Here is a 16,165-nt window from a genome sequence, read left to right on the forward strand (position 1 = left end):
CTGGGAATTGAAGACAGGTTCTTTGGAAGAGCAGTTAGTGCTCTTAACCACTGAGCCATCTCCCCAGCCCCCACAGTGACTCTTTGGTGCTACACAAGAACAAACAGTGGCTGGGCGGTGGTGGTGCACACCTTTAATTCTCAGAAGGCAGAGGCAGGCGGATCTCAGTGAGTTTGAGGCCAGCCTGGTCTACAGAGTGAGTTCCAGGACAGCCAGGGCTACACAGAGAAACCCTGTCTCAAAAATCAACACAAAAAAAGAGGGGCCAGATAGAAGTTAGTACTTCAGTTTAGCTATGACGTGTAAACAGGATGTCTAGTAGCATGAGACCCAAGGACAGACAGACAGAGACAACTGAGGAAGGAATAACCAATGACATGAACATGGGAAGGGAACTAGAGCAGAAGACACTTAGCATGCAGTGACTGCTAGCACAGAACGGCTGCCACACCTGACAGGCCGCAGGCTACAGGGTAGACCATCAATCAATTCTATATTTAATAGGACATGTTTGAGGGCAAAAGGCACCTGCTCTTACTTTACACAGTGGGTCCACTCTGGCTCTCAGCCTAACATCTGGAGGATTTTGCCTATGTAATTGTGACATTGGACTGGACACTGCCCTAGAGTTTATCCTTAAGTCAAGCCTTGTAGTGATACTTTTTTTTTAAACAAAAATAGCTCTTAGCCTCAAAGAAACTGAACTTTTAGCAGATTCTACAGCCAAGTTAATAATATGTCTTGAGATCATTTAAGACTATGCACTTGGGAAGCAGAGGCAGGCAGATCTCTGAGTTCCAGGGCAGTCAGTGCTACACAGAGAAAAACTGTTTAAAAAGAAGAAGAGAAAGGAGACTGGGTACCCAATCCGCTGTCCTACTGTGCACTCTGCCTGCAAGAGAACAACAGCATCAGCCTTCTGGCCTGGGGTTCCCATGCGATCAGCTTTTCCTACCTAAGCACAGCTTTCAGTTAAGTTCTTTCAACATCTCTGCCCAGACTAGTGTCTGTGTGTGCACGTGTGCGCACCCGCGTCAGAGTGCGTGAGTGTTGTGATCATCATCTGTTGAAAGCCGTCAACAGATTAGAAGCGACCTTAAGACAAATTTCCACCATAAATTTTGGAAACAATGTGTGGATACATTTTGTTATGGTCTCTGCAGTATTGCATGTTTCTGGGTCAGCTGGGGTAAAATGACTGGAATCTGGGCTGGAGAGATGGTGCAGCAGTTAAGAGGACTGGCTGCTCTTGCAGAGGAACAGGGTTCAGCTCCCAGCACCCACATGGTGGATAACAACCAATTATAACTTCAGTGCCAGGCCACATAACACCCTCTTCTGGTCTTTGTGGGCAACAGACACCCACATGGTACATAGACATCCATGCACGTAAAATAAATCTAAAGCAAACAAAAAACCAGAATCCCTCATCAGTTCCCATTCCATGTTTTCTGTGCTGCAAAATTAATACAGAGGAAAGCCCTTTATTAGGGACAGGCATGAGACATCATACACAGGCACACCTCAGCGGCACGACAGATCTCACACACACAGAGTAGGCAACAGACAAACTACAGATAGGCCAGACAGATGGACGACACAGGGAGAGAAGTGGAGAATTAAAGTTTGGTCAAATTAATCCAAGAGGAATGGCCTCTCTGAAGCCCTTTAGTAGAGGAACCAATGCAAAGTGTCTCCTTCAGAAGGGGCAGCTGTCAGGTCTGAGGGTCTGGGTAGTTCCCGGACAGAGCACTCTGAGGAGATCCCTATAGGCCAAGGCTACTCAGGGGGCTCAGGGAGGAGGCATGCCGCCCATCTCCACATCATCCCTCCTCCTCTACTCCTCACCCTCCCTATACCTACCTGCTCGGCATTTCTCTGGGACTGTAAGTGGGAATGCAGGCGCCTGATGAGGGGGACACCATTCCGAGCCTGCCGTTTCAACAGCCAGTAGTTGTGAAGCCGCTGCATGAACTGGGTTTTCCTCTGAAAGGACAGACCACTACAGATCTTGTTCAACCTTGAGTAGAGGCAAGGGGAGAGAGACAGGTCAGCGGGAAGCTCGGGCTACACACAATAGCGCATCCTATCCAGACCTCGGTCCACTTCTGAACCTTCTAGAGGAAGCCAGAGAGTGACCAAACGCCTCACCTCGGGAGAGCCGAGAAAAGACAGCAGAGCTAAGCAGCTCAGGCTGAGCAGGATGGGTTCCACCTGCTCTTCCACAGCCCTCGCACAGCTGCCTGCTGTCACTCGCTGCCAGGGCAGTACAGAGAAACAGGCCTGCGCTCCTCAACCCATACCCCCTCTGATGAAAAGCAGCAAAAAGAAAACAGGAATTTGAGTAAGCCGTGTGCTATGTGGCCAGTTTCCTGCCTTTGGTGGCGGAGGATCTCACCAAACCTTGGGGTAGCTCACGACCAAACTCAAAGAAAGCATGCCAGGTTACTGCTTGCTGCACCCACATGGAATCCTCAGAGTAATCCAACCTTGGACGGGTTTTGTATGTGTACACGTATGTGAGAGAGATGGGTCTCACTGTATTATCCAGGCTGGCCTGGTACTTACGATCCTCCTGCCTCAGCCTCCGAACTAATGGGATTATAGGCAACACCCAGCTGACCTTTGATTTTTCATTTAAAAACTCTTAGCATCCCCAAAATGCCTAATTCTGAATCAAATGGAAAAAGGAGAAAACAACAACAAAAATCTAGACATATAAGAGGACGTGAGTTCTGATATTGTAGTCAGTAAAGGTTTGAGTTCAAACTAGGGATGCTGTGGGGCAGAGCAGGTAAGGGTCCAATGAACGCCTTCAGGAAGAGCAGCCCCACTCCCACATCTAACTAAAGGCAGGCACCTGACCAGCACTCCTAACGTAGCTAAGATGGTGGCCAAAGGGGGATCTGAATCCACGGCCCCTTCACTAGTACAGTACACGCCCACGGCAAGCAAGGCCCCGTGCTCTTGTATTCTCCTCTGCTTTATCTCTTCGTCCCACTCCACAGAAAGAGAGCTAAGTGTAGCTAATCGGGGTGAAGCTTAAGAAAGATAGGCATGTTCAGTGGGCACTGCCCATCAAAGCCTTCCCCATCTCCAGTCACATGTTCTTGCCCCAAAGCCAAGCTTACCTAGGCCTTTCCCCGAAGGCCAGCTCCCCACTGACACCCATGCCAAGCACACCTGCCCGCCTGCAGGCCAGCCCCCCTGCCCTCCCCTGCCTTGTGGCTATGGTGGGGTGGACAGCATTTGTGCAGGTAGGGAAGGAGTAACAGTAACAGAAGCAGCAGCAGCAGCCACCATTTATTGAGCGCTCACTATCTGCCAGGCACTGTGCTAAGTATTTGACTCACGTTGCCTCCTTTACTTCTCAGAGCTCCATCTGGTGAGTTTGCCCACATACCCTGGCTTAGAGCAATTCAACAGCTTACAAAGGTCACATGGGTATTAAATGGCTTGTTTGTTCTTAGACAGTAGAGCAGCTCCTCAGACAGCGCCATGACAACCAAAAGGTAGCCCCAGGGCACAGACACCCTACAAATGGGGACTAGGCACTGACCGCTACCTCAGGAGATGACTGAGGCCAGCTCTGTGTCTAGGAGACACACTCAGGAGTTGCCGAAGTTCTCCAGAGCCTCCCTGTCCTCATCTTGTTCTGCTATCTTCCCCGTGCAGCAAGTCGGGCCGCCTGTTCCCTCACACAGCTAATCTACAACCTACCAGTACTCCTCTGTCCCTAACCTTCTGGTGGAGACTTGGGCAGAAGGCAGCCTAGCACTTACAGCCCCAATCTGCCCTCTCCACCTAGCCCCACCCCTTAGAACAGGATGTGGCTTGTAGTAAGTGCTCAATAAACACCTCGTTGAATGAACAAAGGAGCCAACAACTTTACCTCCTGTGGCTGTGGCTTCTTCATCTGGGAATGTGGGAGAAGGTGCAAGGACTACATTAGATGAGCAGTCTCCAAGAGCCCTTCCTCCTCTAACCCCCGCCCCCCACTCTGGCCCTTTTTGGACAGGGTCGCACTGTGCAGCCCTGGCTGGCCTAGAACTTACTATGTAAAACAGGTTGGACTCAAACTCCCAGTAATTCAACTGACTCTGCCACCAGATGCTAGGACTAAAGATGTGCATCCCCATACCCAGCTACACTGTCTACTTTGAAAGGAGTCGCCCTGAAGTGGCCTCTGCTGGAAAAATCTTCCCTAAGTTGCCCACCCTCCAGCAGCCCCAGCTACTCACAGCACTGCCGGTTTAACACTGGCAGTGATCTCTCTGCAGACTCTCAGGGAGGGTCCTGGTGGCTTGGATAGAATGCTGAACTTACCCCTGAATTTAAAACTTCTCAAGGAGGACCATGCCTCCCACAGCCCTCGTGGATAAAAAGTCCCCATCTTTCCCAGGACAGTACTTGTGGGAAGGCAGGTGTTGAGCCCTTAGCACAGTAGCTCCCCATTTAGAATACTCTGTCCCCACATGGGTTTTGGGGAACCTCTGTGAGAGCCCTCAGGGTGGTCACAAAGATGAGGTGATGTGAAGGACACAGCCTGCATTTCCAAAGACCAGAGATGATAACCACCTAGAAATCCATTGACTAGTTAACAGTGTGGAGACAATCCTGTTCTCAACGCCATTCAGTGTCACTGTGACACCACCTAGGTGATACACTGCCACTCGAGTTTCTAAGCAAATAAGTGATTTATGTCACTCTGAACCAGAGCAAACACATTACTTGTAGGGCACGGCCAAAAACCACAAAACAAGCCTTGGTTCCAAAGGACAAGCTTGAATACAGGAGCCCAGAGGAGCTCAGGTATTCATCAACCATATTTGGAGAAGACCTGGCCTAGGGTGAGGACGAAACCAAGAGCCCTTGTGATGAGGCTCACCTGTAAGAGGGTATCTGTGGGACAGTGACCATGGGGACATTGGTGGAAGGTGTCTCTCGGCTAGCTTCCTCTGGCTCCTTCTTGATCTTCTGCTTTGAACTCATCTTATTCTTCTTGGACACCCCCTTGAGGGGGCTGCCCACCCCACCTTGGCCTTCCTGATCTTCCTCCCCTGTTTCTTCCTCTTCCTCCTCCCGGTCACCCTCTTTCAGCCCATCCTCGTCTCCTGCCTCACTGAGGCTTCTGGGTGAATCTCCCTTTCTCGGAGAGTGGGCCTCACAGTAGGCCGTCTTCCGCACAGTAAAGATGGTGCCGTTGAGGCTGGTTTCTCTCATGGGTTCAATCTTCATGAAGAGTCCAGCTCGCTGTGCACATGTCACGTGAAAGGCAGTGTAGCAGTTCACTTTATGGCACTGGATGGCAGCACCCAGCCCTTTCTGCTTGCAAATGTAACAGGTTAGTTTCCAGCGGGCAGGTGGAATGTTGTCGATGCCCTCAATAGGCTCCAGGAACACGGTATTGGCGAAGCAGACTTCAGGGATCCAGATGGCACAGACTACATGGGCCCAGTGACCATCACTGGTCTGTTTGAAGGCCCCACCTTTATTGGGGCAAAGGACACAATCCACCGGCCGAGAGGGAGACTGCAGGCAGCAGCGGCAGAGCCACTGGCCCTCAGGGATATAGGGGACGCCATAGCACTCCTGGTGCACGGCTAAGTTGCAGATGTCACAGAACAGGATGACATTGCTGTTGTGGCATTCATCGTCCAGGCACACACAGCAGAAGGCGTCTTCGTCAATTAGTGACTGCTGGGCGCCGCTGCTGCGGCTCTCCAAGTACGACTCTTTCTCCAGCCGGTCCACCAGCAGCTCGAAGGTATCTGCAGACACTGAGCTGTGCCCGTCTACGCGGCGCTTCTCGTTTACCATGTCTAGCCAGGCGAGGTCCTCCTCGTCCATGTCATATTCCACCTCTGCATCCAGCTCTTCGGGGGGCTTCTCAATGTAGCGGTAATAAGCAGCAGGCAATGGGGGTGCTTCCGGCTGGCTGCCTGTATCCACCACACGGAAGCTGGGCTGTGGGAGGTGGAAGGAGGTGCCAGACGCATGCTTGGAGCAGGACTCCTTCTTCTTGCCTTTAGACGAGGGTTTCTTGGACTTGGCGGGGAGCTGAGGCTGCTCACTGTTTTCCTTGTTGCTGTTGCACTCGGTGATATCCTGCGCGGTGAGCTCATCTTCAGTGATGATCTTGAGCGGGTCATAAATGCTGATGCGATGGAGGCGGCCATCGATGTCGACCTCCACAATCCTCTGGGCCTGGGCGTAGGTCAAAGTCTCTCGCGTGGGTGAGCACTTAAGACTGTACGGGGATGGGGACCTCCGGCCCTCGGCATTCTGCCGTGACTTTCGACGAGGCTTCCTCATGGCAACAGGAAACCGCAAAGATAAGCCTGAGGAAAAAAGACCACAAAAGTGTGAACTGGATATTCGGTGCGACACACACGCATTCACCCTTCCATCAAGGGGACACCAAGAGATCCGGCTGTTTCCTCCACACCACAGCACTGTGAAGCACCCTTGAGGCAGCGTCACCTTCTTTAAGTCTTTTTAAGTCTTATCAGTGAAATGGTTATTTTTGGTTTTTCAAGACATGGTTTCTCTATGTATCAGGCCTGTCATGGAACTAGCTCTTACAGTCCAGGCTGGCCTTGAACTCACAGAGATCTATCTACCTCTGCCCCCGAGAAGGCTTGTGCCACTCCATCCCTGCCCCCGGCTAGTCAGTGAAACTTTGTTTCTGATTACTTTAAAATTGCAAACCTGAGCCAGGCACCTTTAATCTCAGCACTCAGGAGGCAGATATCTGTAAGTTCGAGGACAGCCTGGTCTACACAGTGGGGTCCCAGGACAGCCAGGGCTACACAGAAACCCTGTCTCAAAAAACAAACAAACAAAAAAGAAAAAAACAAGCAAACTGGCAGTGGTGGCCCACACCTTTAATCCCAGTACTGGGGAGGCAGAGGCAGGTGGATCTCTGTGAGTTCAAGGCCAGCCTGGTTTACAGAGCTAGCTCCAGGATAGCTATGACTATTGCAGAGAAACCCTATCTCAAAAAAGAAAAAAAAAAAAAAAGCAAAATCCCTCAGCTCATCAAGCAACGAGCTATTCCTCCTTCTTTTCTTTTTCATCTAAGTCACGTAATTTACTGTGTTATTTCCTACGTCTTCCAGCTAAAATGTGAACTCCACGGAGGAAGGAATCGCCTGCCTATCTCTTTGGCTGCTGCGCCCTCAGTGTCTGGAAGGATACCTAGATAAGTGAACACCCGCAAGTGCTAGGTGATTGAATCTAAATACTGTTTGTGTGTGTGGTGTGTGTATAGACATGTGTGCATGTGTACCTGCCCACCCAAGCACACGTCAAAGCCAGAGACTGAAGTCAGGTTCCACGAATCTTTTGAGACAAATGCGCACTGGAGCTGGAAGTTTGTGGCTTCAGTTAGATTGCCCGTCTCTGTCCCCGAGTGGTAGGGGTTAGGGATCAATCTCAGGTAGGTCTTCATGCTTGCGCAGTAAGCCCTTCACCCAATGAGCCCTCTCCCCAGCCCTGAAATTAAACACTATGACCCCTGTCCTCGAGGAGCCCTAGCTAACTAAAAGGTCAGAACATAGACAGATATTTATAATATGATACAAGGTGAGATATAACCTCCTCAGGATACATGCAACGCTGGGACAGTTGATGGTAAGAGAGGATGGTTAAGGGTTCCGAGAACAAGACACTAAATCAGAAGGAATGCTTGAGACCAGGAGCTCAAAGCCAGCAAAAAAGTAAGACCACGCCTTGTTTGTGTGTTTGCTTGTTTGAGAAGGGAATTCTCTATATGCCCTGGTTGTCGTGAAATTCAGTGTGTAGGCTACTATGCCCAGCTAAGGTCAAGTTTGTGTTTTTTGTTTTAAAAGAAGGAGGCAGAGACAGTAACAGTGACAAACATCTACTTTCTAACAACAACAAAAAAAGAAAAAAGAAAGAAAGAAACAAATAAAAGAAAAGAAAAGGCAAGGCAGAGGCGGGCAAACCTCTGAGTTCAAGGACAGCCAGGGCTATATAGTGAGATCTTGTAAGAAATAAATAAAATCACAGGTCTAAGGCCTCTCCCAAGTTATCTTACCATGGTTAGAAATCCTATCTCTTGGTCCTATCCAGAGTAAAGACATATGAAATGCTTCAAACTTTAATTCCCAGGGGACTCCCTGCAGAAAGCTGTACCGAAACTGCTCAGGACATTTCCAACTACAAACCCTGCAAGCTACAGGAATGTCTCTAAATTTAAGTACCTCAGAAATCTCTATGCCGTGACCCTTCCATCTAATCTACCCTCAGGTAGCAGAGAAAGCCCTATGCTTCCCACAGCATTCTCTGGACTAGGGAACCACACCAAGCCCCTAAGGAGAATGAGTGACAGGCAGTTCCCAAGACCACCATGGCCAGGAAGACACTCGGCACACTTTAACAAACTACAATGGCCTTTCCTTTTTACTATTTCTCACAACTACCTCGGGAGGCTGTGCAGACATTATCTCCACTTCAGGCATGAAGAAAAGCTCAGAAAACTGACTCAGCCGAAGCTGACGTGACTCCAGATCTCCCGTTCACGCTGGAGGGTAAAGAACACCAGTGAGGTGCCGCGATCTTTACAAAGATGTTCTGTACAATCTACGTTCTAATCTTGGTCCTACGTAACTGACAAAGTTTCTCATGTCCCCATATCTCCACATTTCACCCACAGGTCGAGGGCAGTGCTGGCTGTAGTGGCATACTTTGAATCCCAGCATTCGGGAGGGAGAAACAAGCCTATCTGTGGAATTTGAGGCCAGCAATGTCTACACGATTTTTCAGACCAGCCATAGCACAGAGTGAGGCTCTCCCTTAAAAAACAAATATATAAGGGCTGGAAAGATAGCTCAGCAGTTAAGAGGACCTAGCTTTGGTTCCCAGCTCCCACACTGTGGATCACAAACACCTGTAACTCCAGTTCCAAGGTATTGGTATCTAAACTCTCAGGGGGACCAGGAATAATATACATCAGGCAAAATACACATACAATAAAAAAATTAAAAATAAATAAAAGCAAGAACAAAAATATCTACTTTTTGTCTGTCTATTGTTCTCTCTCTCTTTTTTTTTTTTTTTGCTTTGTTTTTCGAGACAAAGTTTTCTGTAGCTTTGGAGCCTGTCCTGGAACTAGATCTTGCAGACCAGGCTGGCCTTGAACTCCAAGCGTTCGCCACCACCCGCCTGTCACACACTAACTTTTTAAGAGTTATCACTGACAACCATAGTGATAGGCCCTTTAAATCCCAAGGTGTGACTTAAACTAACCTGGCTGAGGAGCCAAATGAGGCAGGCACACAACACCATTTGGAGCCAAAGGCAACAGAACCGTGACAGCAACTCCGTTCTGGTTCCCGAAGCCCTGGGGGCACTAGACCGGTCAAGGTCTCAGAAGCTGCCCCAGCCAAGAGCGACACACTCCCCAAGCCTCCAGGGACAAGGCGCCTCTGGGGAGGGAACGCACACTTCAGAGTCGACAGTGCCGGCCTCTACCCTCACTGCAGTCCCAGGAACCGCCTCTCAACCCACCCCCAACTTCCAGTCCCTGTCCCCGGGAGCAAACGGCGGGCAGGGCTGCGGCCGCAGGGAAACAGTTTCGCCTACAAGGAGCTAACAGCTAGACCAGGTTATTTTTGGCGGGAGTTTCCGTACGTACACAACTCTTACCTTACACACACTCCCTCGTATCCCCAACACCCCCTCCAGAGCCGTCCTGAGCGGCCCCTGAACCCCAACTCGCCCACCTCACCCTCGCCCCCGAATGGGGAGTTTTCAACAACTGGACCGAGCCCGCCCTGCACGCCACACGGGAGACTCAGGAGACTAGGTAAGACCCCCAGACCAGGTCCCTGCCCCGTAAAAGGGGCGCCTCTTCCAGAACAATCTTCACCGCCCCGGCCCCCGAAGGAGGAAGGAGAGAAACGTCTCCCCCAAAGCCCAGAGGGTGAGCGCACCACAGCCTGACGCCGAGCCCGACCCTCACAGAAAAAGCGAGCGCCACCGAACGAGGGGGTGGGGGCGGAGAGGCGAGCCCTCATTGGCTGCCCGACCTGCCTGTCAAGCGGGAACCCGGGCGCCCAGAGCGGCCGCCCAAAGGCGGAACTCTCCTCTAGCCTGGCCAATAGGAGGGCACGGGGAGGGCGGGGCTTAGCCGCTCGGCTGCCAGGACCGGGGAGAAACAAGATGGCGGGTGCGGGAGGGGGTCCTCGCTTTGCAGCTCCCCCTCGCGCGCCTTCCCCGGCTCCGCCGCCGCCCTCGCTGCAGGGCAGAGCTCGCGCGTCGCCCCCGCGCCCCGTGGGGAAGCCCCTGTGCGCCCTGGCCGCCCCCCCCTCCGTGCGCAGCGCTCGGTCCCCGTCGGCCCCCGCCGCCCCCGCTCGCTCCGGCCCCCGCCGCCGCCGCCCCCACGTTACCTCAGCCGCCGGCCGGGCCCCGGGCTTCTGGGGGGCCCCCTGGGCGCGGGCGGGCGGGCGTGCGGGCCGGGCTACCGAGCAGGTCCGAGCGCGGCCCGGCTGAGGCAGCGCGGCCTCCTCCCCGCGCCGGCCCCTCCGCTCCGTCTCCCCCGGCCCGGCCGCCGCTCCCGGGGGAGGAGGAGGGGGAATGGAGCAGCCGCCGCCGCCACCGCTGCCGCCACGGAGCCCGGCCGAGGGGAGGGAGGGATCAGCCCCCAGGCAGGATCCGCCCCTCGGCCTCCCCCCCGCCACCTCCACCCCTTCCCTCGCTCCCTCCCCGGCTCGAGCCGCCGCACGCGAAGCGGGAGCGCGAAAGCGCGGGGAGACCGGAGCGGATGCCCCCGCCCGAGCCCGGCGCGGCGGCGGTGGCGGCGGTGGGGAGACGGAGCCGGAGCGGCGGCGCCACCGCGACGGGCCACCCGTCCCCGGCTCGGCCTCACGGGCCTGCCCCGGAGCTGAGCTAGTCGGGGTTCCCGCTCTGCATTCAGGGAGCCATGGCCTTCCCCCATCCCGGGTGGCGGGGTGGGGGTCCCGACGGTGTGTGGTGTCCACGGGCGGGCGCAGGTGGCTGCGCGGCTCCCGGAAAGTCGTCCCTCCCCAGGTCCCCAGGACAAAGGTCTAGCGATGTCCACCCCATCCCCTCCCCCAGGGAAGGCAGCCCGGGAAAGACCCCTCTGTTGTGTGCACAGGTGAGCCTCTTGTTCCACACAAGGCTGCAACAGACCTGACTTTGCCATCTCTGGGTTTTTGTTTTTCTCTTTTTAAAGTAAACATAAAAGTTTGACAGTCTGCTTAAGCGTGTCTCGTAATTCCGTTTGTCACTCTAGGCATGGGAAATACTTTTCTCCATGAATCTGATTTGTCCAGGAGTCGGATAATTTAATGCACTACGCGGCTTTCTAAAAGAAGCCTGCCTGACAAGCAGTCACTCCAGAGTTGAGTTGGACTCAAGCTGGCTTTTGTTTTAATAAAAGTAAAATAAGAGGGAAGGCCCCTTTGCCACCCCCTTGTACCTATAAATTTAAAAGCTTACCTCTCATGACTGAGGTAATGATGCTTATAAAGGATATATGGACAAGCTGTCATCGAATATGAAGATGAATGACATATTTTGAAAGCGTTTCCTCTGCCCGCACGGCTGATGAGACTTTCACAATTGCTTGCTTGGCTCTGATATCCAGGACATGGGTGCAACCGTTGGAAGGATAGAGAATAAACTCTTAGGGCCCAAATATGGAAGTATAGGTACCATAAGTAAATAATTCAGAATTTACCAGTTCAGTAAAGCAAGGAAATTAGTTTTCGTTACAGGGATGTTTTCTCGATAGATAGGAATAACGTACTGCAAAAATAACCAATTTTTAAGAAGAAAAGGGCGGGTCTTACGGAGCTGAGCAAGAGCAGGGCAATGTTTTGAAAGCTTTGAAGCTGAAATGCTTTGTGTGAATTAATTAAGTGTTCTAAAGCTTGGGGGAATAAACATGGGGGGGTAGAAAGATTGATTGTGGAAGGAAAGCCCTGGAGGAAGAGAATATTGCAATTACTTTAGAGTTAAAAAAAAATCTTGAACAGGGATCAGAATTTCATGTCTTGTTCTTTTGCACTATGAAACAAAACATTTATATATGACATGTTTCCTTTTTATTTTTTATTCTTCGACAGTTTCATGCCTGTGTTCATCAGGCACTCGCCTCTGGAACGGTGTTCTTGAAGTTATTTAGCATGACCTCGTTTGCATGATTGGGAGTGATCATTTCCCACTAAGATGAACAAATAAATACTTTGCGACGACATCCCAGTTTGCACTTACAGTGATTTAAGTGCTGTTGAAAACACATGGCAGCTTAATCATGCAATCACTCGCTTCCCTTGTTCATTTTCTGAAGACCTCTCTCGTCTCACGTTTCTTCTCCCCTCACCCCCACGTTTAAAGAGGTAGCATTACAGCCACCCTCATTTGCCGACTTGACGTGGGAAATTGGCTTCCTGTAGCACTAACCTCACCCATAACCAGTTCTCTGGGACATAATCTCAGACGTAACATGCAACAATTATGTCATTAAAAACAAATTTAGATCAGACATCCCAGAGGCACTACATTTAATTCCCTCTAATCTTTAGCTATTTTAAAGAATTTGAATTCATCAGTCCCTGGCCTGTCCATTAAACAGTGCTACAATTAAGTTCAACAAAACAAAGACTGCCTTCCAGTCTAAATGTTTGTTTTCATCTTTCTTCTTTTCTACTAAAGCTACGTGAGCCCTGCACTCAGGAGGCAGAGCTCTGAGTTCCAGACCACCCAGGGCTTCACCATGAAGAACTTGTCTCAACTAACAAAGCAAAAGACTTTAGTGTGAAGAACTTGTAATCTCTCACACACACCCCAAAATTAACCAGACCCAGAGTTCACTGAGAGAGTAGACTTCTCTAAAGCTATGATAACCATTTTGAAACTGTGGAGAAAAATATTGGATTTTACAGTATCACCATCAAATATATATTTAATGCATTTATCCCACAAGAAAGGAGAAAGAGCCACGAGAGACACAGTTACCCGTGCACCGCCTTCATGACTCCTGTCCGTCTGCAGTCAGCCCTTCCTCATCACCTAACGGTTAGCCTCTCGTTCTCCGTGTTTCCCTGTACCCACATGTACACTTGTTTGCACATGAACATAGCTGTTAAAGGCTAGGATCAGAATAGTAGGGTAAATAAATTTTCTTTTTTCCCCTTTCTGAGACCGTTAAACCCCCTTAATTTATATTCTAAGTTCTTCGATTCTTCTACAATTTGACCTCATCTTTTTAATTTGTTGTGTAATTGTAGTTATTTATTGAGCACCCTCATACCCCATTGCCCAGGGTGGAGGTCAGGGGACAACCTGTAGGAGCTGGTTGTCGCCTACAGTGTAGTTCAAAGGGTCTAACTCTCAGGCCTTGGTAGCAAGTGCCTTTACCCACTGAGCCACTCCACTGCCACCAGTATTTGTTTTTACTACGAGTCAAAACAGGCCAGGTAGGGGGAGGGAAATGGGAGGCGGTGGCGGGGAGGAGACAGAAATCACAAATAAATAAATAAATAAATAAACAAAAAACAGTCCAGGCTGTGATGGCGCACACCTTTACCCCAGCACTGGGGAGACAGAGGCAAGCTTGGCCTACAGAGAAAGTTCCAGGACAGCCAGAGTTACACAGGGAAACCCTGTCTCCAAAAACAAAAAGTTTTCAAAAAAGACAAGACCACATGAGATTGGATGTAGCAAATATTTTAGTAACTTTTAGTAACATGCCTCAGAATACAAGAGATGCTAGCCAGCTTTAGAGGCAAGAGAGGGTGTGCATTCAAATAGGGAGGAAGGCTCTGGGGAAGGAACATCTGAGCAGCATCCTAGCTAGTTGAGGGAAGCCGGACCCGGGCATACACCAGCGTGAGTGAACAGAAGTGGGTACCCAAGAACAGAGTTTCAGATGTCTAACTGGCTCTGATTCACAAACTGTATAGCATCCGGTCTGTAAAAGGGGAAGGCCCTCCAGTCAGCAGGAGGGCTGGATGGTAAGAGAATTCAGTCCAACGTGACCTAGAATTTACAAGGCTGACCTTGAACTCACAGAGATTTCTCTGCCTCTCCCTCCTGAGCACTGGGAAAGCACGTGCCACCACACCAAGTTTCTACAACAAATTCTAACCTGGAATGTGACCCGAGTAAGGATCAGACTCCAGCTTGTGCAGGCCCTTATTCCTCACCCTTTCTCTCAAGCGGTCAGTCCACACAGGACCCCACAGGACTGGGTTATCACAGTACCCTCTAGTGAGATGGTCTAGGTTGGACTATCTGTTCCTGCAGGGCACAGGAGCGTTCCATTAGCTTCTCCACTGGTAAGGCCAGAGCAACAACCGCTTCATCCGAGACTCCCCACACTCACCGTGAAGCAGCAACCTTCCTCCTCCTCTTTTTTGAGATGGGATTTCTCTGTTACAGTCCTAGCTGTCCTGGAAATAGCTCTTGTAGTTCAGGCTGACCTCGAACTCCCACCTCAGCCTTCGGAGTGCTGGGATTAAAGGCATGCGCCTTCACCACCCAGCTTGTATGTTCTTTCTTCTTAATGGACAAGATTAGTTAGTATCTATCATCCTAGTCAACATTGGGACCCTCTTTTCTCCCCCTTATCATGTGATATGGACTCAAAATCAGGACTGGAGAGAAGGCTCAGCAGTTAGGAAAAATGGCTGCTTCAACAGAGGACCTGAGTTCTACATACCTACATACATACACATACCTACATACATACACACATAAATAAAAATACAGCCAAGCTGTGGTGGTGCACATCTTTAATCCCAGTACTTGGGAGGCAGGCAAAAGCAGGTGGATCTCTGTGAGTTAAAGGCCAGTCTGGTCTAAAGAGTGAGTTCCAGAACAGACAAAGCTACACAGAGAAACCCTGTCTCGAAAAACCAAAACCAAAAGAACAAAACAAAACAAAAATCTAATAAAAAATTGAAGACTCACAATGACCAGCGGGGAAAACACCGCTCCATCTTTTTCTAGAGGCAGTACCCCTTGGATCCCAAGCAGGCGAGCCCCAAGTCATGGAGGCGAGAGGCACTTATTTGGTGAGTACAGTCATTAGGGTCAACCCTGAAAGGTGATGTCCCTCTCTGTCCCTTTGTCTCCGTGGCGATCTAGTCTAATTACAGAGGCAGCTGCAATCCTGCCTTCATTGTTTTGTGACTCAGAGCTCTCGATGCTCCCTGAATGCCAGCGCCACAGCCACACAAGGTGTTGTCCCAGTCAGTCAGAAGCCCAGCTCTTCTCCCTAGGGCTTTCTGCCTGCCGTGCGCTGAGACCAGCATTGGACTGGAGTGGAGGAGGTATGAGTAACTCGTTCCTATAACCTGTCCTGTTTTCAGGAATGACGACTACACTCTTGTGGGCAGCTTCCTTGCCGAGTAGCTCAGACAAAGGAGTTTCCCCAGGTCCTAGGGGCAAGGTTAGAACAGGTTTTCCTGATAAATATAATCACTTGTGAGCCTGGCGGTCGGTGGTGGTGCACGCCTTTAATCCCAGTGCTTGCGAGGGAGAGGCTGCCAGACCTCTGTGAGTTCAAGGCCAGCCTAGTCTGCAGAGAGAGTTCCAGGACAGTCAGGACTATTTCACAGGGAACCTGTCTCAAAAAAAAAAGATAAATAAATAATTTTTATTTACATGTGTGTAGAAGAGGGTAAGTGGTTCCCCTGGTACTGGAGTTGCAGGCAGAGGTGAGCTACCACGTATGTACTGGGAGTCTAACCCGGATCCTCTTAACTGCCGAGGCGCCTCTCTAGCATTAGCCAAGTAGTTCTTCATGCGGCTTTCCTGCCTCTCTGCGGGGTGGCCTTCCTCTCAGGGATGCCTCCCTCAGTCACAAATGACTGTAACGAAGTCACCGATGATGACTTAGTTATCATAATGTCTACAGGAGAAAGAATGTCTCCACCAGCTCCCAGGGTAGGAGTAGTTTTACGGTTCAGGTGACATCACCTAAAAGCGTCTAGAAGAATTTCTTTAAGATCTTCCTGTCTAGAATGGATGATGTGTTCATTCCTGAGTCAGTCACTGGAAAAAGAAAAAAATGTTTGAGTGGAGACGGTTTCTAGTGTTTGTCACCTGACATACTCCAGAGGGAACCTCCACTGAGGAATTGCCACCGAGACTGGCTTGTGAGCATACC

At 50.6% G+C, this 16,165-nt stretch overlaps 1 protein-coding gene across 3 annotated transcripts in view; it reads right to left on the reverse strand.

The window, feature by feature from the left end:
* Brpf3 (bromodomain and PHD finger containing 3) overlaps positions 1–10,546 on the reverse strand; it is a 34,160-nt gene extending 23,614 nt beyond the window's left edge. For 2 of the 3 annotated variants that reach the window (XM_057794823.1, XM_057794825.1), the window contains exons 1-3: positions 10,416–10,546; positions 4,889–6,341; positions 1,864–2,020 (exon numbers count right to left, since the gene is read on the reverse strand). In XM_057794823.1, the coding sequence (XP_057650806.1) occupies positions 1,864–2,020; positions 4,889–6,315 (1,584 nt within the window). In that variant the 5' untranslated portion in view covers positions 6,316–6,341; positions 10,416–10,546. Of the gene's footprint in view, positions 1–1,863; positions 2,021–4,888; positions 6,342–9,273; positions 9,453–10,415 lie in introns of those variants that run through there. The other variant, XM_057794824.1, reaches the window with a different exon arrangement.
* Positions 10,547–16,165: the final 5,619 nt, after the last annotated feature.

This window comes from Chionomys nivalis, chromosome 19 (assembly GCF_950005125.1).
Source record: "Chionomys nivalis chromosome 19, mChiNiv1.1, whole genome shotgun sequence".
Lineage (NCBI taxonomy): Eukaryota > Metazoa > Chordata > Mammalia > Rodentia > Cricetidae > Chionomys > Chionomys nivalis.